Source organism: Hypanus sabinus, chromosome 19 (genome assembly GCF_030144855.1).
Source record: "Hypanus sabinus isolate sHypSab1 chromosome 19, sHypSab1.hap1, whole genome shotgun sequence".
In the NCBI taxonomy this organism is placed as follows: Eukaryota; Metazoa; Chordata; class Chondrichthyes; order Myliobatiformes; family Dasyatidae; genus Hypanus; species Hypanus sabinus.
Genome location: NC_082724.1, coordinates 51,204,017 through 51,224,125, shown reverse-complemented (window position 1 = coordinate 51,224,125; position 20,109 = coordinate 51,204,017). Strand labels below are relative to the sequence as shown.

Below are 20,109 nucleotides of genomic sequence, written 5' to 3'. Positions count from 1 at the left end.
AAAATTCTTTATTCTTTACAATTGTTGAATGTTGATATTTTTTTGCTGCATGTCAAACCCTGACCAACATACCAGAACATATTCCCAATACATGTAAAAGTACGTAGCAAATAAAATTGATCCTTGATAAAAATATGTAATCCTAAATCTGGGCTAGGGATTCCAAGAAGTTGGTGGAGATATTGCAATTCTTCAAGGATCTACATAAAACATAGAGCAGTACAACATAGGAACGAGACCTGTGGCCCACAATGTTGTGGAGAAGTAACTAGATGCCCAATAAAACTAATCCATTCTGCCTACACCATCTCCCTATTCCTCCATTCTCTGCACTTTCTATTTCAAGTGCCTCAATCTTACCTGTCTTCACTTGGCAGCACATTCCAGGCTCCCACCACTGTGTAAAACCCTGCGTATGTCCTTTCCCCATTCTCACCTTAAGTGTATGCCCTCTAGTCTTAGATATTTTTATCCTGGGAGAAAGATACTGGCTGTCTGCTCTTTCTATGCCTCTGATAATCTCTAGGCTTCTATTACGTCTCCCCCTCAACCCAAGTTTGTCCAACCTTTTGTTTTGGCTCATGGCCCCAGTCCAGGCAGCATCCTGGTAAGCCTCTTTTACATCCTCTCCAAAATCACCACATCCTTTGAATAAAGGGGTGATAAGAACTAAATGCAATACTCTGCATGTGGCCTAACTAGAGTTTAAGCTGCAACAAGACATCTGAATTCAATGCCTAGACTAAAAAGGGCTTCTTTACCACCTTAGCAACCCATGCAGCCATTTTCAGGGCACAGTGGGCTTGGGCTCCAAGATTCTGTTATGCATTAACATTGTTAAAGGTCCTGCCATTAACTGTGAATCTTCACATTCATTAATCTCTGAATCTCCGTTCACCTGGCAATCTCTTCCTTGGAACAGAAAGTCTGTTGTGGTAATCAGATGTTTGGCACGTGAACAAAATTGCCTGCCCATTGTAACAGACCAATGTTACCTAGGGATTCAATATATATGATGCTCACTACTAACTTGTGAGAAGGCTAGGATGTGATTGGCTAATACTTTTGGGAATGCCTAGTCCAGATGCCTGATATATAATATTTCCTGTCTCTCACCTTGTTCCTTAGAGCTGATGTTACATAAAAGGATCATCCCCCTGAGCTTCAGTGCCTCAAACTTGCATTCCATTATTCTGGACGAGGACAACCGAAGACTGTACGCAGCGGCAAAGGACTATCTTCTGACCTGTAACCTGGACAACATCTCAGAGAGAGTGAAGAAGGTAAACAGCTGGTCGCACTATCATGAGGCCTGGTATGGTCTTGAGAAGACAGGCTCAGGAAAGATAGATAATTGAGGACAGTCCATGTGTGTGGGAAGGAGAGTTGGAAAAAGTATAGAGGCTTGTGCTGTTACTGTTTTGTTGCTCATTGCGTTCTATGTTGCTTTACTGAGCATTGTGGGCTGCCCCCAGCACACTCTTGTGTGTGTTGGTTGTTCTAACAGATTTTGCTTTTCAATCTATGTTTCCAATTACATGTGATAGATAAATAAATAAATCTGAATAATTTCGTGGGCTGCTTCAAAAGGCAGGAATAACTAAGCAGGTTTGAAGAATTAGTAGATAAACAGCAACCACAATTCATTCTAGCAGAAGGAAACTAAGGGGGTTGAAGAATAAAGTGACACAAAGGTTATTAAAACAAATCAAATGGGCAAAATATGGAGAATCCCAACATCTGAGAGTTGAAGAATAAGTTCATTGCTGAATGTTGCCATGGAATGCCACTGAAGAATCAGGACTTCCTTTCAGGGTTGTTCTGAGATTAGCACTGAATGCACCATTTGCTGTGATAGTCGATAGAGAGTATTCTGCCCGGAGGTTGGTGACCAGTGGTGTTCCACAGGCGTTTGTCCTGCTCTTTGTAAATGACTTGGATGATAAAGTGGACTGGTGCATTACTACATTTGCAGATGACACAAAGGTCGAAGCGGTTGTGGATAGTGTAGAAGGTTGCCGTAAGTTACAGTGGGACATCGATAAGATGCAGAGCTTGGCTGAGAAGTGGCAGATGGAGTTCATCTCTGAAAAGTGAGAAGTGATTCGCTTTGGATGTTTGAAGACAAAATATGGGGTTAATGGCAGGAATCTTAGTAATGGGGAGGAAAAGTGGGATTGTGGGATCCAAGTTTATAGATTCCTCAAAGATGCAGTGCAAATTGATAGGGTGGTTAAGGCATATGGAGTGTTGACCTTCATTAGTGAGGGAATTGAGTTCAAGAGCTACAAGGTGATGTAGCTCTCTAAAATGTTGGTTAGACCAGACTTGGAGTATTGATTTCAGTTCTGGCGTCTGATTGTAGGAAGGATGTGGAAGCTTTGGAGAGGGTGCAGAGAAGATTTACCAGGATGATGCCTGGATTAGAGAGCATGTCTTATAAGGAGAGGCTGAGTGAGCTAGCACCTTTCTCTTCGGAATAAAGAAGGGTGAGAAGTGACTTGATAGAAGTGTATAAAACAATAAGAGGCATAGATAGAGTGGATAGCCAGAGTCTTTTTCCCATTGGCAGATATGTGGGGGCATAGCTTTAAGGTGTTTGAAGTAAATTATAAGGGGAATGTCAGAGGTATTTTTTTTTACATAGAGAGTGATAGGTGCATGGAATGTGCTGCTGGAGGTAGTGATCAGGGCAGATACATTACGGGATTTAAGAGTGGGCTGAAGGGTCTGTACTGTGCTATGTTGTGTGTTTCATAGTCTGTCATGCTTTTGTGAAAGGGAGGGAGAATTGCTTTGGAGAGACAATTAACATTACTGACAAAATGCACGCTGATGACAGGCCTTTCCCAGAATTGTCTTGCAATGGAAATCTGATTTTGTCTACAAATAAGATGATTAAAGAAAATTATCACCTTGCATGATGCAGCCGGTGAACTAACAAGAGTATGTGTCTGTCCAATCTGTATATACGCTGAACCGGTTAATCACTGAACAGGAAATAGAGCCAATCAAATCAGCCTTTGACACTTGGGGTTAAGAACACATATTTTGAATATAGTTATCGCATGTCAGTGATGTGTTTGTTTTTGGAGAGCATGGAGTCCATGAGCACTGCAGAAAATACTACTGTGTTCTTTAGATTCCTCTTAAACAAAGTCAATTTGCAAGATTGGATGAATGATTCATTAAGGTATGTGGGATGGGAGTCTCGGTGAATTTCTGAAGAGTAGGGTGTGTTACATATTCCTGTTGGGCAATTTCAGTGACAAACATTGCATTCCTTGTGTGCTATTTACAGCTCTGCATGCTATTAATCTGTTTATTTCAATCAGTTTAATGTCTAACCAGAAAAAAGGCCCATAGAGGACTGTCATACCAGTGTGCCAAGTGCTCATAATTGACTTTATTTACTGAATAACGTATTCTATGTACAGTAGCAAATGAGCAGTCGTCAGACACTTATCGCAGCATAAGGCTCATAACACACATGCTTTACAAAACAACACGTCGGCCAAGGAATGGGTCAGATGCCTTTTGTTTTTGGATAAAGGATTATAATCAGCAGAACGATCAGGAAAAGAGACTAAGGAATTTTAAAAGTCAGCTTTCTCCACAGGCAAATGGAAAAGCTGAACGGCAGGGGATGGGGTAAAAGTGGGTATGTTGAATGGGAATACATCTTTACTCATTGCCAACCTTAGGACATTATAATTGTTTAGACAAGTTAAACTTTTTATTTTACATCCTGTGGTGAGAAGGTGCATTACTATTAGGACACTGATTTTAAGAGCCTTTTGAAATAGATTTCTACTAAAATGTTGTAGGTTTTATGGGGCAAATGTAATGTTTGCCACATGGAACAATGTATACTTATAAATGTCATGGCACAGATCATGCTTGTACAATCTAAGCATAATTTTTTGGAAAAGACAGCAGTACACAAGGATAGGTGAAGTGGAGATTTCGAATAATGTGGCCAAAATGGATCTCAGTTGATTTTTCTGCACTGTTAATGGAAGGAAAACTACTGTCAAGCAGCTTATTCCCATTGAACCTTCAGAACCTAATGGTATTAACATCGTTTTATGAACATCACTTTGACAAGAAAAGTGGGTACTTGTTTAGTCAGCTGATCATTTATACATGATCACTTGGTTGACATGACAATAATTTACCAGCCACTTGAATGTTAATCTATAGTCAACCAGCCCAATACAGTTGCTTCACTGGCAATTTATGTTGTATGTTTATATACTTCCATTATTTAACAAAACAAAACTTAAGGAACTCAGTGAATTGGGGAAGCATCGGTGGAAGCAAAGGGATAGTCAACATTTTGGGTCAAAGTCCTGAATCGGGACTGAAATTGTACAGGAGAGACCTACAAACAGGTGCTGCTTGAGCTGCTAAGATCCTCCAGCAGTTTGGCATGCTTCAGATTGTAGCATCTAATCTATATTCCAGTCTTTTGTGTCTCTACTGTCATTATACAGCTGCTTTTTGCGTGCTTGGGTGGGGATATAAGACCAGTTCATTTCTCTCCCATTTCATTACTGATCTCTGGCCATCCTTATTTGGTACCCCACAGCAGCAAAAATTATCAGCCCAAGTTGATCACAATGTTTTTAATCTAGCGTTCAGTTAACCCTTCAACTCTTTATAGAAGAAATTCACCTGACTAACTCAGCTCTCAGTTGAAGAAGGGTCCTGGTGAAAGGTCTTGGTCCGACTGCATTTTCCTCTCCGTAGATGTCAACTGACCTTCTGTAATCCTCTGGCATTTTTGCGTGTTACTCAGCTCTCTATTCTACTGTTTTGAAGCTTTTAAGTCAGGCACAGAAGTGCTCAGACTAACATTAAACTGGAGGGAACAAACACTATTAGGTCAAACAGAGTTCAGCTTCCAAGATGAAAATGAGTGAAATTAGCAAGCAGTTCCGCAGAGGCACTTCTGTCTTCCTGACTCATCGCGTAACCGAGGGAGATAGCGATTTGGTACAGGGCACAGATAACAGGCGAACGGCCGGCCCAGCACGTACACATGGGCTTTGTGACCACATGCAGATAGTTTAGTTTGAAGCACAATTCCAGGGATTGCAACTGAAGGGACATCCTAGGCTGACAGCACTTGGATTCTGCAGCCCATTATATGTAATTTCAGTCAATTATAGACCTATTAACTTCCACTGGGAAAGATCATTTCCAATTCAGTTGATTCCAATAGTACAGCTCTGTATCAGGTTAATGATTTCTATTAGTAAGTTGTTGGAAAATGCGCCTTGAAAAACAACACAACTGTTTTTATTTTTCAAGGAAATTCAGTATTTGTATTTAATTTCCCAATCTGACCTTGGAGAGATATGTTGAATGTTACTGGATGGGGAAACCTATTCTGACTTAACACATATAAAGAGCTGGAGGAAGTCAGCTGGTCAGGTGGCAACTATGGAGAGGACACTTTGGGCTGAGAACTTTCGCCAGGATCTTGATGAAGGGTTTCGGCCCAAAACATTGAAAGTTTATTCCTGTCCATAGATACTGCCTGACCCGCTGAGTCCCTCCAGCATTTTCTGAGAGTTACTCCGGATTTGCAGCATCTGTGGAATCTCTTGCGTTCATCATTCGGACGGTATCTTATTTTTGCTCATCCATTAGGTGTTAACTGTGGCTCACTTGTTAGCACTGAGGCTTGTGAAGCAGAACATTACAAATAGTGGCTCTTCTCCAAAAAAGGATCTAAAATCATAAACTTAGAAAATGGGGGTTAAATTAAACTAAGATGCTGTTTTCCCTCTCATATAGATATAAATATTTAATATAAATTAGGATATAAATAAATACATATACAGTAAATATCTGATTGCACATTGAAGGGACTAGTAGCATTCCTGGATAATATATATTCCACACCCAAGATGCTGTAAATAGCTGTTTATCAATGATCTTCTCTCTTCTATGAACATAAAAGGTGGGATATTTGCCAACGATAGCACAGCATTCAATACCATTTACAGTTCCTCAGATAAAGATCCATTCTGTAGATCACACGTAGCTAGACAACATTCAGGCTGAGGATGATACACATCAAGTACCATACAAGTGCTAAGGATTCTCTAACAAGAAAGATCAAACAAACTTTAACGACTCTGTGACTATCATTACTACCAAATCCTCCATTTTATGCATTCTGGAGATCAGTTTAGCCCAGAAATTAAAGTTATTCAAACATACAGGAACTGGTTAGAAGTACAGAACCAAAGCTGAATAGCTTGTAATAAGTTACTCCATGAATCTTTTCCACTATTTACTAGACACGTGTCAGGTGTAAGCCTTCACCTCCTGCATCACTTACAGACTGTAGTTATAGTGTGGACTACCTACATTGCCTGGAATTCCCAAGGTATCTTATGCAGCACTCCTTAAACTTGCAGACTCCTCCACCTAGAGGGACAAAGGCAACGGACAAGGGAACATTGCAACCTTACAATTAAACCTACATAGCTGTGTGATCAAAATCTTGGTTCAAAAGATGGAACATCATTGCCTTCTCAAGGGAAATTAGTTACTTACTGCCTGTGACTCCGCTGGTGTTTAGCACAGCATTGAAGGTCCTCCATCTCTGTCTGTGTTTGGCCATCTTCTCTGTTGTGCCCCAGGTGTGGTTCAGGGTCCTCATTTCTGCCAGTAGCTTCCTCTCGATGTTTGCTGCTAACAGTCACGCAGTTCCCACATGGAGACTCACAAGTACCATCACACACAGATATAGGATTCTTCATTCTTCTTAACTTCAGGACCCCTGACCCTGGAGGACTGGTGGAGCACTCTTAGTCTGGCCTCTACCCTTTGACCTGTTCTGCATGGGTGACCCTAGCAAGAGTCAAAGCACAACAGCACCCCATGACAAGGTTGTGGTTCTCTTGGAGGCTAGAGAAATTAAAGATATATCCCAGAAATGAATAAAGAGAGAAATACCAGAGAACCACAAATATGACCTCACTGCCTTGCTGGAAAATAAACATTGTGACACACCTCGCCCCATTTCCCTTTTCATCAAAGTCACTGCTTACAATGTGCATCAGTCGGTCAACATTAAAATCCACTTAGCAGGCCAGGCAGTGTATGTACAGAGACAAAGCTAACATTTCAGTTCAATGATCTATCAATGTAATTGGAAAAATGAGGAACAGATGTTTTTATGTTCCATTCAGAGGAAGGAATGAGTAAAACAAGGGGAATAACTATGACAGATTGGAGATTGAGGTCATCCAGGTAGAATAATGCTCTAGGAGCTGACTGGTTATTAGCTAAATGAGAAAACAAAAATGGGGCAGTCTAGATGAAGGATCATGAAATGATAAAGGAGAGCTAATAGATGTTGTTTGCTTTGATTTTCAGAAGGCCTTTGACAGGGTGCCACACATGAGGTTGCCAAACAAGATAAGAGCCCATGGATAGATAGATTGGCTGACTGGCAGGAAGGAAAGATTGGGAATAAAGTGGGCCTTTTCAGGCTAGTGGCTAGTGGTGTTATGCAGGGGTTGGACTGGGACCACTTCTTTCATGTTATATGTCAATGATTTGGATGACTGAATTGATGCCAAGATAGCAGATGATATAAAGATCAGTGAAAGGGTAGGTAGTGTTGAGGAAGCAGGAAGTCAGCAGAAAAATTCGGAGAGATTAGGAGAATGGGCAGAGAAATTGCAATATGGAATACAGTTTAGGGAAGTGTATGATCATGCACTTTGATAGAAGGAATAAAGGAAAAGAGTATTTTCTAAACAAGGAGCAGATTCAGTAATCAACGGTGCAAAGGGACTTGGGAGCCCAAGTACAGGATTCACTAAAGGTTAATTTGCAGTTTGAGTTGGTTGGAGGGAAGGCAATACAATGTTTTCATTCATTTCAAGAGGACTAGGATATAAAAACGGGGGATATAATGCTGAGACTTTATAAGGCGTTGGCCAGACCACATGAATTGAACTGACTTTATTTCTTACATCCTTCATATACATGAGGAGGAAAATTCTTTACGTTATGTCTCCATCCAAATGTGAAATTTATAATAAATAGTATGTACAACAGGACAGTCAATATAACATAGAAATGCAATTGTATCAGCGTGAATTAATCAGGCTGATGGCCTAGTGGAAGAACTTGTCCCGGAGTCTGTCAGTCCTGGCTTTAGTGCTGCGGTACCGTTTCCCAGATGGTAGCAGCTGGAACAGTTTGTAGTTGGGGTGACTCGGGTCCCCAGTGATCTTCAGAATCAGAATCAGAATCAGGTTTACATTCACCAGCAGGTGACGTGAAATTTGTTAACTTAGCAGCAGCAGTTCAATGCAATACATAATGCAGCAGAGAGAAAAAATAAATAAAATTAAAAAAAAATTGAGTAAAACAATTACAATATACATATATTGAATAGATTAAAAATATACAAAACCAAAAATACTGTATATTAAAAAAAGGTGAAGTAGTATCCAAAGATTCAATGTCCATTGAGGAATCGGATGGCAGAGGGGAAGAAGCTGTTCCTTAATCACTGAGTGTGTGCCTTCAGGCTTCTGTACCTCCTACCTGATGGTAACAGTGAGAAAAGGGCATGTCCTGGGTCCTGGAGGCCCTTAACAATGGCTGCTGTCTTTCTGAGATACTGCTCCCTAAAGATGTCCTGGGTACTTTGTAGGCTAGTACCCAAGATGGAGCTGACTAGATTTACAACCTTCGGCAGCTTCTTTTGGTCCTGTGCAGTAGCCCCTCCATACCAGACAGTGATGCAGCCTGTCAGAATGCTCTCCACTGTGCAACTATAGAAGTTTTTGAGTGTATTTGTTGAAATGCCAAATCTCTTCAAACTCCTAATAAAGTATAGCCGCTGTCTTGCCTTCTTTGTCATTACATCGATATGTTGGGACCAGGTTAGATCCTCAGAGATCTTGACACCAAGGAACTTGAAAATGCTCACTCTCTCCACTTCTGATCCCTCTATGAGGATTGGTATGTTTCCTTCATCTTACCCTTCCTGAAGTCCACAATCAGCTCTTTTGTCTTACTGACGTTGAGTGCTAGGTTGTTGCTGTGGCACCACTCCACTAGTTGGCATATTTCACTCCTGTACGCCCTCTCATCACCACCTGAGATTCTACCAACAATGGCTGTATCATCAGCAAATTTATAGATGGTATTTGAGCCACACAGGCATGTGTATACAGAGAGTAGAGCAGTGGGTTAAGCACACCCCCGAGGTGCGCCAGTGTTGATCGTCCGCGAGGAGGATATGTTATCACCAATCGGTACAGATTGTGGTCTTCTGGTTAAGAAGTTGAGGATCCAATTGTAGCAGGAGGTACAGAGGCCCAGGTTCTGCAACTTCTCAATCAGGATTGTGGGAATGATGGTATTAAATGCTGAGCTATAGTCGATGAACAGCATCCTGACGTAGGTGTCTGTGTCGTCCAGGTGGTCTAAAGCCATGTGGACAGCCATTGAAATTGTGTCTGCCGTTGATCTATTGTAGCAATAGGCAAATTGCAGTGAGTCCAGGTCCTTGCTGAGGCAGGAGTTCAGTCTAGTCATGACCGACTTCTCAAAGCATTTCATCGCTGTCGTGTGAAGCAAGTGGGAAATTCCACCCGTAGCAGTGTCAGGTTGAAAATGCCCTTTAATACTCCCACTAGTTGGTTGGCACAGGTTTTCAGAGCCTTACCAGGTACTCCATCGGGACCTTTTGCCTTGTGAGGGTTCACTCTCTTTAAAGACCACCTAACATCAGCCTCTGAGACAGAGATCACAGGGTCACCAGGTGCAGCAGGGATCTTCACAGCTGTAGTTGTGTTCTCCCTTTCAAAGCGTGCATAGAAGGCGTTGAGTTCATCTGGTAGTGAAGCATCACTGCCATTCATGCTATTGGGTTTTGCTTTGTAGGAAGTAATGTCTTGCAGACCCTGCCAGAGTTGCTGTGCATCTGATGTTGCCTCCAAGCTCATTTAAAATTGTCTCTTCACCCTTGAAATAGCCCTCCTCAAATCGTACCTGGTTTTCTGGTACAGGCCTGGGTTGCCAGACTTGAATGTCACAGATCTAGTCTTCAGTTGATGACGTACCTCCTGGTTCATCCACAGCTTTTGGTTTGGGAATGTACAGTAAGTCTTTGTAGGCAAACACTCATCCACACAGATTTTAATGAAGTCGGTAACAACTGCAGCATACCCATTCAGATTCGAAGATGAATCCCTGAATACAGCCCAGTCCACCGATTCAAAGTGGTCCTGTAGGCATTCCTGTGTTTCTCTTGTCCATACCTTATTGGTCCTCACTTCTGGTGCTGCAGTCTTCAGTCTCTGCCTATATCAGGGAATAAAAATACAGCCAGGTGAACAGACTTCCCGAAGTGAGGGTGTGGAATAGCACGGTAGACATTCTTGATGGTGATGTAGCAATGGTCCAGTTTCTTCTGGTATTGCAAGGGCCCTTTTTACACACCTGTCTTTGAAAATGTTCTGAATAGTTGGAAGTTCACAACTACAGATGCGCTGGGCTGTCCACACCACTCTCTGCAGAGACCTGCGATTGAGGGAAGTACAGTTCCCACACCAGGCAGTGATGCAGCCAGTCAGGATGCTCTCAATTGTCCCCCTGTAGAAAGTTCTTAGGGGGGCCCACACCAAACTTCTTCAACCATCTGAGATGAAAGAGGTGCTGTTGTGCCTTTTTCACCACACAGCCGGTATGTACAGACTACATGAGATCCTTGGTGATGTGTATCCTGAGGAACTTAAAGCTGATCACCCTCTCAACCCCAGATCCATTGATGTCAATAGGGGTGAGCCTGTCTCCATTCCTCCTGCAGTCCACAGCTAACTCCTTTGTTTTTGTAACATTGAGGGAGAGGTTGTTTTCTTGACACCACTGTGTCTGGAACATGACTTCTCTGTAGGCTGCCTCATTATTATTTGAGATTAGGCCAATCAGTGTAGTGTTATCCGCAAATTTGATTAGCAGATTGGAGTAATTAATTAGCATTTAGAGTATTGTGAGACATTTTGGGCCCCTTATCAGGGAAAGGATGTGTTGGCATTGGAGATAATCCAGCGAAGGTTCACAAGAATGAACCCTGAAATTCAAGGTTAATGTATGAAGAGTATTTGATGTCTCTGGGCCTCTACCCACTGGAATTTAGAAGAATAAAGGGGGATCTCACTTAAACCTATCAAATATTGGAAGGCCAAGATAAAATGGACATGCAAAGGATGTTTCCTACAGGAAACCATCTCAGAATACAAGAATGACTATCTAGAATAGAAATGAGGAGGAATTTCTTTAGCCAGACGGTGGTGAATCTGTGGAATTTATTGCCACAGATTGATGTGGAGGCTTAATGCGGGGATTGGTGTGTTCTTGATTAATAAAGGTGTCAAAAATTACAGGGAGAAGCAGGAGAATAGGGTTGAGGGGGATAATATATTAGCCGTGGTTGAATAGTGGAGCAGACTTGCTGAGCCAAGTGGCCTAACCTTATGTTGTTTTTAGAAGGATGGGAGGGGATCTGATTGAAACATATAAGATTATTAAGGGATTGGACATGCTAGAGGCAGGAAACATGTTCCCGATGTTGGGGGAGTCCAGAACCAGAGGCCACAGTTTAAGAATGAGGGGAAGGCCATTTAGAACAGAGTTCAGGCAAAACTTTTTCACCCAGAGAGTTGTGGATCTATGGAATGCTCTGCCTCAGAAGGCAGTGGATGCCAATTCTCTGGATGCTTTCAAGAAGGAGTTAGATAGAGTTCTTAAAGACAGTGGAGTCAAGGGATATGGGGAGAGGGCAGGAACGGGGTACTGATTGTGGATGATCAGCCATGATCACATTGAATGGCGGTGCTGGCTCGAAGGGCCGAAAGGTTTACTCCTGCACCTGTTGTCTATCGTCTATTATCTATTGTTTGACTTGTTAGAGCCTCCACCATTTTGTGCATGTTTCCGAAATAAATGCTGCCTCCTCTACAATAGAGAAACCAGATGAATGTTGGTTGCAGATCTACAGAGGACCTGCCACTTTAATTTCTAACCCAGTTCTGCTCCAACCTTTCTGTCAGTGGCTTCCCTTAACAGAGAAACACTGTAACCTACAGTGTTCAATACTGAATTCCATGATTTCAGATACCCAGCTTTTCATGTTTGAGTGAAAACTGACCAGTTCTTCTGTAAGGCCATCCTCTGTAACGTGCCTCCACTGATGTGGACTGACTGCTGATTGTTTCCAGCATCCCCTGTTTCTATTTTTCAGATTTCAAGTATTTGTTCTCTCCTTCATCTCACTGTTCTATCACCAATACCCCATTCATTTATCAACTATATAGATGTGCAGAACATTGTATCACCTGGGCAACCTCGGTTATCCCCCTCACATAGACATTCTCTTGTCCGGACGAAGGGTCTCGGCCTGAAACGTCGACAGTGCTTCTCCTATAGATGCTGCCTGGCCTGCTGTGTTCCACCAGCATTTTGTGTGTGTTGTTGTAAACATTCTCTTTCCACTTCTCTGCAGCATAAAGACAATTTGTTCCTTCAACTTTGCCTTCCTGGTGATGGGTCTTTGACCTGAATTAATAATTCAGTTTGTTTCTCCGTGGATACTGCCCGAGTTGCTGAATATCCCCCTTTCTCTCGTTTCAAGTTTCCAGTTTTGATTTGCAATTAAAATCCACTTATTTGAGTCATAGTCCATCTCCCTGAACGGTTGAAGTGGAATATCTGACGTATAGTGTAAACAGGTTTGTCTGACATGAGAAGGCACTGATGTGGAGAATGAGATAGTAGTGTTGGATAGTGGCTGTTGACATTATCAGTACTCTGCTAGAATATACACACACAGCAAAATTTGAATAACAAGTATCTCCTGCCCAGTCATTCCGGACATTCCATGTTCCAGCACCATAACTATCTCCCTGATTTGATCTGATTAAATGTCTGAGGATCTTTTGGTTCCAGGTAGTGCAAGACAATGAAATAAGTTCAGAGAAAATCAACCCCTGTAGGTAGACTCACCGTGTTGCTGATATCTTGGTTGATGCCATAAGGCAGATAGGTAATAGACAGCATTTGTGCTTCTTCTTGAGGTTTAGGGCAACAGTCCATGAGGGTGTTTGCCAGTAAAGTGTCACTTGCGTTGCCCAGGATCAAGTGCTGAAGGAGGCAGTGTCCAGAAGGAATGCATTAAAAAAGGCAGGAAAATCAAGGAGGGAGGGCAGAGGAGAGTGGGGAAGGTGAAACAGGAGCTTTGAGAGGTGGTATAAGATGGGCAAAATAGGTTTAGCTGCCTGTGTTTGCCTCTCTGATTTTCTTTCATGGACTGAAAAGCTCATCCAATAATTATGTTCTTTTATTTTTTGATTCTTTGATTATATTCTTTTATATAGTGTTTTGATTCTATAAGGCCTGTTAGGAGATTTCAGAGCATAGCTGAGAGCCATGCACATCGGTGTAAGACTCAAGTAATAGTTACACTGGATCACTTTCCTCTAGGAAGGACACTAATCAAAAGCTACATAATATCAGCGTTTTGGAACTGAATAGCTAGTTTTCATCAGCTTTCACCATGGAAGACGCCAGCAGCATGCCAAAAATTTAAGTGTACAGTGGCAGAAGTGAGTGTAGTCACCATCCCTAAGGAGAAGGTGGTTGGGAAACTGAAAGGACTGAAGGTAGATAAGTCACCTGGGTTCTGAAAGAGGCAGCTGGAGAGGTTATGGAAGCAACAGTGGTGATCTTTCGAGAATCACTAGAATCTGGAATGGTTTCAGAGGACTGGAAAATAATAAACTCTTTAGAAAGAGAGGGAGGCAAATGACACCAAATTATAGGCCAGTTAGCCTGACCGAAGTAAGATGTCCAATATTAAAGGTGTGGTTTTGGGGTACTTGAAAGGAATTGATAAAATAGGTTTCTTAGGTGCAAAGGGGGTCCTAGTGCAATATTCCCTAAAGGTTAATTTGCAGGTTGGGTTGGTAGTAAGGAAGGCAAATGCAATGTTAGCATTCATTTTGAGAGGACTAGAATATGGAAGAATGTAATGCTGAGGCTTAATAAGGCATTGGTTAGACTGCACCTGGAGTATTGTGAGCAGTTTTGGACCTAAAGCCATGAAAAGGGTGCTCGCATTGGAGAGGGTCCAGAGGAAGTTCACAAGAATGATTCTGGTAATTAAGGAGTTAACATATGCGGAGCGTTTGAAGGCTCTGGGCCTGCACTCACTGAAGTTTAGAAAAATGAGGTGGTTCTCATTGAAACCTACTGAATATTGAATAGCCTAGATAGAGTGAATCTGGAGAGAGTCTATGACCAGATGGTACAACTTCTGAATAGAAGAATGTAACTTTAGACCAGCGATGAGAAGGAACTTCTGTACCCAGAGGATAGTGAATCTGTGGAATTCATTGTCACAGGTACTCTCACAGTGCTTAACAAGTTTCCAGATCAATGCTCAAATATTCAAGGTTTAGAATGCTGTATAACAAATGCTGGTAAATAGACTTCATATAGATGAGTGCTTTACAGTTAACTTGGACATAATTGGCCATACGGCCTGTTTCTGTGCTTTATGACTCAGATACAACTAATGCAATACCAAACCAGCTTTTCAATCTATTAATAAGTATCTTGTATTTCCTTCCCAAGTTACACTGGCCAGCTACGGGTGAGCGAATAGACGAATGCAAGATGGCTGGCAAGGACCCTCATGTAAGTATTTACAATTGCTAGTGCTACACTCATATAAACGTAGCAACTTTTAACTTTGAAAACTGGCCACAGTAAATATACAGTAAAAATGTCTATATTAAATATTTATTGGGAACAGAAGTCATCAGTCCTCTAGTTAACTCTCTTGAAGGGGAATTTTTCTGTTTAACATGGCTGGGAGGCACCAGCGCTGAGGAATGGAACATCAGCTGTTTTCACGTTCAGAATGGCAGCAGAAAAATAGATCTGACTGTTCTTTTGTGTGGGGGACAACGTTCATTGTAGATGAGATTCCTTCTACTCTGCAGAGTGGCTCATAACTCTGTCCCTGACAACTGCCCAGCTGTGGCCTTAAGTGTAGCACTTAAACACTTTGGATTTAGTTGCAATTGTCCCAGCTTCAATCTGTATCTCTAAGGAAAAGGATAGATTAATTAATTAATAATACGGAGAACGTAAGTTGTAAAGGGTTCTTGAAAGTGAATCTGTAGGTTGAGGAATCAGTTCAGAGTTGAGGTGAGTGAAATTATCCATGCTGGCTCAGGAGACTGATAGTTGTTGTTTAATAACTGTAGTATCATAACTCAAACCACGTAGTTTTTTTTTCAGATCTGTGGTATCCTATGGAACTAGACCCTTTGGACCTAGAAAATCCAAAGCACACAAAAGTAATGGTTGAATACTTATATAAGGGAAGGTAAACTATGTGGCACAGCTGATGCAATCTTTCCCTCTCATTAATTTTCTATGCTGTCAATATTGGGTTACAAGTATCTGGCAGAGGTAATCTAACAATCTCTGAATACGAGATAGAAGTTGTCTTGTTGACGAAAGTTTTGCAAAGAAATTCAGTGCTGCTCTGTCACTCTGAGATGTTTTAGTGAAGGCTGACGTGAAGAGCCAAGAGGTCCTGTGGCTGTAATATTAGTCTACTACGGTTACAGTAAAATTAAACAAAAGCTTCTTTGTTACGGTAAGGGAAAGGAGTTAGATTTGCACAATACCTTAATGTCACAGTAATATAAGACTGAAGAGTGTAACGAAGGACGTTGATTTCTTTTCAGCTGGACTGTGCTAACTTCTTGAGGATTCTCCACTTCTACAACCAAACTCATCTCTATGTCTGTGGGACCGGAGCTTTCCATCCACGCTGCGCATTCATCGACACTTCCATATTCAACAGAGTGAGTACAGGAGGCACCCCTCACACGTTTAGTATAAACTCGGCCATTGACAGAAAGTCACACAACTCAGTCCTAACTAAAAGACCTGCATTCAGATTAATTCTGACCTAGAACAATAGCCTTCTTTCAAATGGAGGTCCAGCTGAAGTCTCTCTACTGTATCGTGGGACTTGTAAACTCAGATGAATAAGGTACCAATGTTTACATCTAGCACATTGGTATGGATCCACTGTAAGGAAGGAATAATGGAAGTGTACCTCCCACTTTCTGGCCCTCCCTCTCTCCTGGCCTGACACGTCTCGATATACCTGTAGTTGCAGTACGGTCACAAATGAGTTGTACCATAGCCGAGAGGTTTACCCAAGGTGCGATTATTGCTTGTTGAAAAAATAAGACGCCAAAAAAATAACTCAAGCTTGAAGGTTTGCTGAATTCTGATACAGATGACTCAAGAGCGGGGAATTAATTAAAATATGTAAAATTCTCAGTGGTGTCAACAGGGTGAATATGGAGAGAGTCTAGAACTTGGAGTCGCTCTTTAAAAGGATTAACCCACCTAAAACAGAGCTGAGGCTTTTTATAAATCTCAAATTTCTTTCCTAAAAGGGGAGTAGAAACATTTTTTTTTAAAAAATAGTTAAATTTTTAATTAACATAATGATAAATAGCTAGCTGGGAATGTGGAATTAAAGTTGCAGTTTAAGTAGGCCACAATATTGTTGAATGCTGGAGCAGGATCTGAACGGCCAAGGTTCCATTTCTGATCCCAATTTGAGGGTACATTTATTGATTAGTTTTTCTCAAGGTAAGGTTGATTGGATAATGTAAGGGACTTTGCTTTCCTTACATTCATCTGAATGGTTTGCGATTTTTTTGCACTGGTGATTGGTGAAGTTATTCGTAGTTAGGTTACATTCTGAAAATTACCCACAATATTGGAAAGGGAATCTTCCTGGTAAACAGGCACACATTGTGAACCAGTTACACACCTTGGATTTATCATTCCCATCAACATCACTGGCTCCACCCTGTAGGTCAACCCTTCCTGTCACTGCTACACCACCCCTTCAGGGCATTCCAGATGGAGTAAATACAGAGAGAGGAGGAAAGGAGAGAGGGAGAGGCAGAAGAGAGGGAGAGTGAGAAAGAGAAAGGAAGAAGGAGGGAAGGAGAGGGGGAGAGAGGACAGAGAGTGAGATAGGGAGAGGGGAAGAGGGAGAGAGAGAGGAAAGGTAGAGGAATGGGGGTAGAAGAAGGGGAAAGAGTGGAGAGGAGAGGGGAAGAGGAGTGGGTGGGTAGGGAGAGAGATATGTTTTGGCTTGGTGGAAAAATCTGTGGAAAGAAGAGCTTGCTCCTGCTGCAATGCAGAACCTTGCGAACAATCCTCGGCTATTACATAGAACACTGCATTACAGAAACAGGCTCTTATGCCCATGAGATCTATCTGCCTGCACATGGTACGTACTCATCCATTGCTGATATAGGAGAGAGTGCAAATGCTGGAAATCTGGAGGAACGCAGCAGTTCAGGTTGCAAAATCGACTGTCGGCGTTTTGGGTTGAGACGCCTTCATGAAGACAGGGGAGATACTGTACCTAGCAGAAAAGGTAGCTTGATAGGATGAGCTCATGCTGGCTGGGAATAGGTGGGTCCAGGTGAGGGGGGATGATAGGCAGGTAAGGGAGGGGTTGAATGTCAGAAGCTGGGACATGATTGGTAGAAGGATGTGGGCAGGGGAACTGAAGGAAAGAATGGGGTGATGGGCCTGGTGGGACAGGAAGAAAAGTAGCTGTATGAGGGTTAACTGGAAATACAGAAAACAATGTTCATGCTGTCACATTTGAGAATGAAATGGTGGAATATGAGATGCTGCTCCTCTAATATGCATCTAGCCTCAACCTGGCAGAAACTCTAACTTTCTCTAACTTCTGGTCATTTGCCCCCTCCCCTTCTCTCTTCTTCCATTCCACTCTCTGGCTCACCTCTTACCTCTTCTCTTCTGCTCACCTGCCTACCATCTACCCCTGGTGCCTTTCCTCCTTCTCTTCTCTCCTATCAGATTCCTCCTTCAGCCCCTTACCGCCTATCATCTCCCAGCTTCTTACATCATCCTCCCACCCCCTCCTCCTGGCTTCACCTGTCACCTTCTAGCCTGTACTCCACCCCTCCCCCATCTACCTATTCTGGCTTCTTCCCCCTTCCCTTCCAGTCCTGATAAAGGATCTCAGACTGAACCGTTGACTGCTTATTGCCTTTCATTGATGCTGCCTGACCTGCTTAGTTCCTCCGGTATTTTCTGTGTGTTTTGCTCAGGATTTCTAGCATCTGCAGAATCCCTTGTGTTTTGGATAAGCTGTGACAGGTTTCCATGGAAGGAAGGGCCACCTTAGAGAGGTTTATAAAATAATAAGGAGCATGGATAAGATGTTTCCCAGGGTAAGGGGGGTCTAAAACTAGACAACAAATGTTTGAGATGAGAAGTGAAAAGTTTAAAGAGGATCTGAGGAGCAAGTTTTGCCACACAGGGAGTGGCATATATATAGAACAAGCTGCCAGAGGAAGAGGTGTATATGCAAGCAAATGGGACTAGAATATATAAGGCCTGTTTCTGCATTGTATAACACAATAACTCCATGAATGGCCCACACCTGTTCCTGTTCAGGTGAGGAAACACATAATCAACTTGGCACAGAGAAATTAGTTGAGGGAATGCAGCGTAGGTTCATAAGGCTAATTCCCGGAACAGCGGGACTGTCATATGTTGAAAGATTGGAATGACTGGGCTTATATACACTGGAATTTAGAAGGAGGAGAGGGGATCTGATTGAAACATATAAGATTAATAAGGGATTGGACACACTGGAGGCAGGAAGCATGTTCCCACTGATGGGTGAGTCCAGAACTAGAGGCCACAGTTTAAGAATAAGGGGTAGGTCATTTAGAACAGAGATACAAAAAACTTTTTCACCCAGAGAGTGGTGGATATGTGGAATGCTCTGCCCCAGAAGGCAGTGGAGGCCAAGTCTCTGGATGCATTCAAGAGAGAGTTAGATAGAGCTCTTATAGATAGCGGGTTCAAGGAATATGGGGAGAGGGTAGGAACGGGATACTGATCACAGTGAATGGCAGTGCTGGCTAGAAGGGCCAAATGGCCTACTCCTGCACCTACTGTCTGTTGTCTATTGTTGGAAGGAAAGGTGGAATGCTGAATAGCCATCAACATTTGAAAGAAATTTAAAAGAATCAAGTCCATAGGTTTGTTTTCTCTCTTGTTTTTTTTTTCAGATAGTGGGGTTACATTTCCCACCCTTCAATCTGATACAGTTTTTCCAAATCCATAGAATTTTGGAAGATGCCAACCAGTGCATCCATTATTATTTCAATCGCTATCTCTTTTACTGCTCTGGGATGCAGACTATCAGCCTCTGGATATTATCTGTTTTCAGTCCTATTAGATTCTCCACACTATTCTTAATTCTGGTTTTGTGAATGTCATTAATGATTAAACAGCAGTGAATGTTGCTTTATATATACACTCAGTGGCCACTTTATTAGGTACATCTGTACACCTGCTTTTTAATGCAAATATCTAATCAGCCAATCATATGGCAGCAACTCAATGTATAAAAGCATGCAGACATGGTCAGGAGGTTCAATTGTTGTTCAGACCAAATATCAGAATGGGGAACAAATGTGATGTATGTAACTTTGACAGTGTAGTGATTGTTGGTGCTGGACAGGGTGGTTTGAGTATCTCAGAAACTGCTGATGTCCTGGGATTTTCATGAACTACAGCGCCTGGAGTTTACAAAGAATGGCACAATAAACAAAAAAATATTTGGTGAGCAGCATTTTTGTGGGAGAAAATACCTTGTTAATGAGGGAAGTCGGGGGAGAATGGCCAGACTGGTTCAAGCCGACAGTAGCTCAAGTAACCACAGAGTACAACAGTGGTGTGCAGAAGGGCATCTTTGAATTTAAAACATGTCAAATCTTGAAGTGAATGGGCTACAGCAGTAGAAAACCACACTGGATTCTACTTGTGTACCTAATAACGTGGCCACTGAGTGTATGTATATATAAATGCCAAGGTCCTGAGCTTTGGAATTCGTTCCTTAAATCTCTCTACATCTTCCTAGCATTGAACTTTTGGCCACCTACAAATGTCCTCTGTGAGTAGTGT

The 20,109-nt window shown here is 42.1% G+C and overlaps 1 protein-coding gene across 4 annotated transcripts in view; it reads left to right on the top strand.

The window, feature by feature from the left end:
- sema3h (sema domain, immunoglobulin domain (Ig), short basic domain, secreted, (semaphorin) 3H) overlaps positions 1–20,109 on the top strand; it is a 211,066-nt gene that overhangs the window by 88,557 nt on the left and 102,400 nt on the right. For all 4 annotated transcript variants that reach the window (XM_059944399.1, XM_059944398.1, XM_059944396.1 and 1 more), the window contains 3 exons: positions 1,129–1,283; positions 14,680–14,742; positions 15,807–15,926. In XM_059944399.1, coding sequence (XP_059800382.1) covers positions 1,129–1,283; positions 14,680–14,742; positions 15,807–15,926 — 338 coding nt within the window. The remainder of the gene's footprint in view (positions 1–1,128; positions 1,284–14,679; positions 14,743–15,806; positions 15,927–20,109) is intronic.